This window comes from Xyrauchen texanus, unplaced genomic scaffold (assembly GCF_025860055.1).
Source record: "Xyrauchen texanus isolate HMW12.3.18 unplaced genomic scaffold, RBS_HiC_50CHRs HiC_scaffold_191, whole genome shotgun sequence".
Classification (NCBI taxonomy): Eukaryota; Metazoa; Chordata; class Actinopteri; order Cypriniformes; family Catostomidae; genus Xyrauchen; species Xyrauchen texanus.
In genome coordinates, this window is record NW_026266159.1 from 22,501 (window position 1) to 27,513 (window position 5,013).

The 5,013-nt window shown below is 43.7% G+C and overlaps 1 protein-coding gene across 1 annotated transcript; it reads right to left on the reverse strand.

The window, feature by feature from the left end:
• Window positions 1-1,946: 1,946 nt before the first annotated feature.
• Window positions 1,947-4,733, reverse strand: LOC127641846 (tumor necrosis factor, alpha-induced protein 8-like protein 2 A). Its single transcript, XM_052124662.1, has 3 exons — window positions 4,632-4,733; window positions 3,894-4,219; window positions 1,947-2,594 (listed from the first exon to the last, which is right to left on the reverse strand). The coding sequence occupies exons 2-3, from the start codon at window positions 4,209-4,211 to the stop codon at window positions 2,424-2,426; spliced, it is 489 nt and encodes a 162-aa protein (XP_051980622.1). The 5' UTR covers window positions 4,212-4,219; window positions 4,632-4,733; the 3' UTR covers window positions 1,947-2,423.
• Between the last annotated feature and the right edge of the window lie 280 nt (window positions 4,734-5,013).

A 5,013-nucleotide genomic window follows, 5' to 3' on the forward strand; every position in this document is an offset into this window, starting at 1 on the left:
TGAGACATTGGGATATTGAGACATCGAGACAATGGGACATCGAGACAATGGGATATTGAGACATCAAGACAATGGGACATTGAGACAATGGGATATTGAGACATCGAGACAATGGGACATCGAGACATTGGGATATTGAGACAATGAGACATCGAGATGAGACATTGGGACATTGAGACAATGAGACATCGAGACAATGAGACATCGAGTCAATGGGACATCGAGACATTGGGATATTGAGACATTTTGGACATTGAGACAATGAGACATAGAGACAATGAGACATCGAGACAATGGGACATCGAGACATTGAGACATTGGGATATTGAGACAATGGGACATTGGGATATTGAGACATTGGGATATTGAGACATTGAGACAATGAGACAGCGAGACAATGGGACATCGAGACAATGGGACATTGAGACAATGAGACATCGAGACAATGGGACATCGAGACAATGGTATATTGAGACATCGAGACAATGGGACATCGAGACATTGAGACAATGGGATATTGAGACATCGAGACAATGGGACATCGAGACATTGAGACATTGGGATATTGAGACATCGAGACAATGGGACATCGAGACATTGAGACATTGGGATATTGAGACATCGAGACAATGGGACATCTAGACAATGGGATATTGAGACATCGAGACAATGGGACATTGAGACAATGGGATATTGAGACATCGAGACAATGGGACATCGAGACATTGGGATATTGAGACAATGAGACATCGAGATGAGACATTGGGACATTGAGACAATGAGACATCGAGATCAATGGGACATCGAGACAATGGGATATTGAGACATTGGGACATTGAGACAATGAGACATTGAGACAATGAGACATCGAGACAGTGGGACATCGAGACATTGAGACATTGGGATATTGAGACAATGGGACATTGGGATATTGAGACATTGGGATATTGAGACATCGAGACATTTGGGACTGGTCAGATTGAGTGAACTTAAAGCTGGTCAGTCCAAAATGGCAAATAAACTAAAGCAAAATAGTGTTTAACGCTGACTTTCTTCCTCTCCAAGATGTATTTATTAACCAACGAGCATCAAGTGTTTGTGTCGATTTAAAGACAACGCTTCACTTTTCTTTATGATACAGGTTATGATGAATTATGTGACTCTCAGCCAAAGAAACTGCATGTTTGAGTGTGTAAACATTCTCAAAAACAGTGGCGTAAATGTACATCTGATACGGGTTCAGAATGAGGTGTGGCTCAATAGCCACCTACAAACATTCAAGGATGTGCGTTTACGCCACGCTTCACCTACATGTATGAACGCTGGTACACGCGTGTCACATGCCAATACCTACAATAAAGTCTCTGGACCCCTGGCCTAAACTCAACAGGAAGTCGGCCATTTTTTTTCTCTTAAATTGTTGCTCTGTTTTGGCATTTCCAGGCCTCAGTACTTTAACAAACTCCTCCTAGAGATTTCATCAGATCTACTTCATATTTGGTCATTATAATCTAAAGACCTTGGCGATGCTACATTGCTAAGGTTTTGAGTTATTTGGCGCCATCTCCTGGTGGTCATATGTAACAACAGTCACCAATCACACTTCTCTCTCCCCAAAGACTTTTTACCAGTCTGAGCCTGATCCGACCGGGTTAGCGCTCCATGACACTACAGCATTTCCGATGAGGTCATGTGATCCAGGAAAGCAAATGTGTTTTTAGCCAGATGCTGTGCACATTGTGCTTTGTGTCAATTATCCAATGATCTCCACTTCCGATAATGTTGTGTGTGGGCTCGCTTTTAAAGACAATCACCTCTGCTGGGTAATGCTATGTGATGATTCATGTTCTGTTTATTTTTCGTGAAGTTATAAGCAAAAACGCTGCATTTAAGCTTACACCTGTTCACCTTGTCAAATACATATATTTGGCTATTACTCGCAGTGTGTTTGTCTGTGAGTAAAACAAATAGTCTGGTTGTATTCTACTCTTTAAGAGCTTTCCAACGACATATGACTCAAGGATATTTGATCTGGTTGATGATTTTACCGATTGCAGTATATGCAACATTATTAATAAATGATCAACACGAACACGTATGATCTGTCTGTACATGTCAAAGCACTTGTTCAGTTTTGGTCTTAATACTTGAGTACATTAGAAAGTCTGTTTTGACCAATGAAACCTGTGTTGAAACAGTCATCACTGAAAGCAATGAAACAACTGTAAGTTTAATACTGTTTAACTTTAAAATAATGTTACATTAATACAACATGAACGCCTCATCAGAGTGTCTTTGATCTTCAGTCTTTCTGCAGCAGATCTGACCGACGGTTCATCTGTGACCCTCCGCTCAGAGTTTGCCCTCCTCTATCATACAGGTTGAGTCCATCGCAGATCTTTGTGAGGTTATCTTTGAGCGCCTCATGGGTCGTACAGGTGTGTGAGGAGCTCGGGGTCAGAGTAATGATTAAACACGTGTCTGATGCGGTCCAGAGACTTCCCCGTCAGGTGCTTCTCCACCAGCTTCAGCATTAAATCACGACATTCAGACAGCAGCTCCGTCATTACAGTCTTATCAAACGTGAACTCCACCTGACAGAGAGAGAGAGAGAGAGAGAGAGAGGGGAGAGAGACAGAGAGAGTGAGAGAGGGAGAGAGACAGAGAGAGTGAGAGAGGGAGAGAGACAGAGAGAGAGAGTGAGCGAGAGAGAGTGAGAGTCGGATTGTTTCACACTAGATTCAAAAGAACCGGTTCATAAGAGTCATTCATTCTGGAATCAGACTACACTGGCCGCGCTGTGTGTTTCACGCTAGATTCAAAAGAACCGGTTCATGAGAGTCATTCATTCTGGAATCAGACTACACTGGCCGCGCTGTGTGTTTCACGCTAGATTCAAAAGAACCGGTTCATGAGAGTCATTCATTCTGGAATCAGACTACAATGGTCGCGCTGTGTGTTTCACGCTAGATTCAAAAGAACCGGTTCACGAGCGTCATTCATTCTGGAATCAGACTACACTGGTCGCGCTGTGTGTTTCACGCTAGATTCAAAAGAACCGGTTCACGAGAGTCATTCATTCTGGAATCAGACTACACTGGTCGCGCTGTGTGTTTCACGCTAGATTCAAAAGAACCGGTTCACGAGAGTCATTCATTCTGGAATCAGACTACACTGGTCGCGCTGTGTGTTTCACGCTAGATTCAAAAGAACCGGTTCACGAGAGTCATTCATTCTGGAATCAGACTACACTGGTCGCGTTGTGTGTTTCACGCTAGATTCAAAAGAACCGGTTCACGAGTCATTCATTCTGGAATCAGACTACACTGGTCGCGCTTGTGTGTTTCACGCTAGATTCAAAAGAACCGGTTCACGAGAGTCATTCATTCTGGAATCAGACTACACTGGCCGCGCTGTGTGTTTCACGCTAGATTCAAAAGAACCGGTTCATGAGAGTCATTCATTCTGGAATCAGACTACAATGGTCGCGCTGTGTGTTTCACGCTAGATTCAAAAGAACCGGTTCATGAGAGTCATTCATTCTGGAATCAGACTACACTGGTCGCGCTGTGTGTTTCACGCTAGATTCAAAAGAACCGGTTCATAAGAGTCATTCATTCTGGAATCAGACTACACTGGTCGTGCTTTGTGTTTCACGCTAGATTCAAAAGAACCGGTTCATAAGAGTCATTCATTCTGGAATCAGACTATACTGGTCATGCTGTGTGTTTCACACTAGATTCAAAAGAACCGGTTCATAAGAGTCATTTGCTCCTTTAGTGTAAGTCTATGGTAAGTCAGATCTCTTAGTAAAGTACAAACACACCTCTCCTCAGTTCTTAAGGTTTGGGATAGTTCATATCAGCATGAGCACATTATGTGTGTGTGTGTACCTCTTGGAAGCTGATGGCCGTCATGGCTCCATGATGGAGCTTTTTCCTGAAGTCTTGTGCGAGACTCAGCTCTTCTGGACTGAACTTCTCATGTCGGAACAGAACGCCAACCTTCACAGCGATTTTGATCATGTTCTTCACCACCTTCTGCGCCTCTGTGCGGTTTCCTGTGTGCTCTTTCGAGACGCGGTATAGCTCGTCCAAAACGTCGCTGCTGTTGTCGTCGATGAACATGTGAACCATGGACTTACTGGCCATGTGACTCAGGATCTTCTTCTGGGCCTTCATGGCCATGTCCTTGGAGCTGAACGCCTCCATCGCACGCCCTGCAGAAACACCACAATCACTGACAGATCTGATCAATACTCTCACACAACAGACACGTGTGTGTGTGCCTCCGCAGTCGGAGATGTTTCGTGTACGTCGTGTCTGTTTGAGGAAGTGGTGTCTTCCGCTGTGAGAGAGGAAACGGTGAGATCGGAGAAGATATCTTACTTCTGCTTTCTGTCTCTCTCAAACACTAGAAATGTGAGTTTTAGGGTCTCTTGGACAGTCTTGAGATATCACTCCACAAAGCAAACCTTCAACTCTTACTGTGAACCCTAAACAGAGACTGAATGAAGTGTGCTCAGATGTTCTCAGTAATCTCAAATCTGCACTGATGATGATCGGAGCGGTCACGCTGAGCTCTGTACTCTTTATATTTGACGTGTGCGCAGCACAGGTGTGTAATCTTACCTGTTGTTTGTTGAGCGTGCTTCTCTGCAGATGTCTCACTGCCAGTGTTAATGTGTGTGTGTTTGTGGCTCCATGTCGTCTGTGTGCCTGTCAGCACTTGTCTGACTTACGGTTGATCAAGTGAAGACACGCCCACATTTACACAACATACACACACACTCATTGAAGACCCCAGATATGTAAGAGTGACAGCATAAATGATATTGTGTGATTATTTCTACGTTTATTTGGGTTTACTATCATGTGATCTGTATTTCTTTGTTTGAAGAGGAATGAGTTCACATGTGCACTGTGTGTGTTCAGGGGTGAATTATCAGTATCAGGAGTTGCTGTTTCATCCTCAAGGTGGCGCTGAAGTTTCAGTGATTGACTTGATTTACAT

Coding starts and splice junctions, on each gene's coding strand:
- LOC127641846 (XM_052124662.1), bottom strand. CDS start 4,211: ATGGAGGCGTTCAGCTCCAAGGACATGGCCATGAAGGCCCAGAAGAAG. Junction 2,595..3,893: donor CGGCCATCAGCTTCCAAGAG/GTACACACACAC, acceptor TCTCTCTGTCAG/GTGGAGTTCACGTTTGATAA.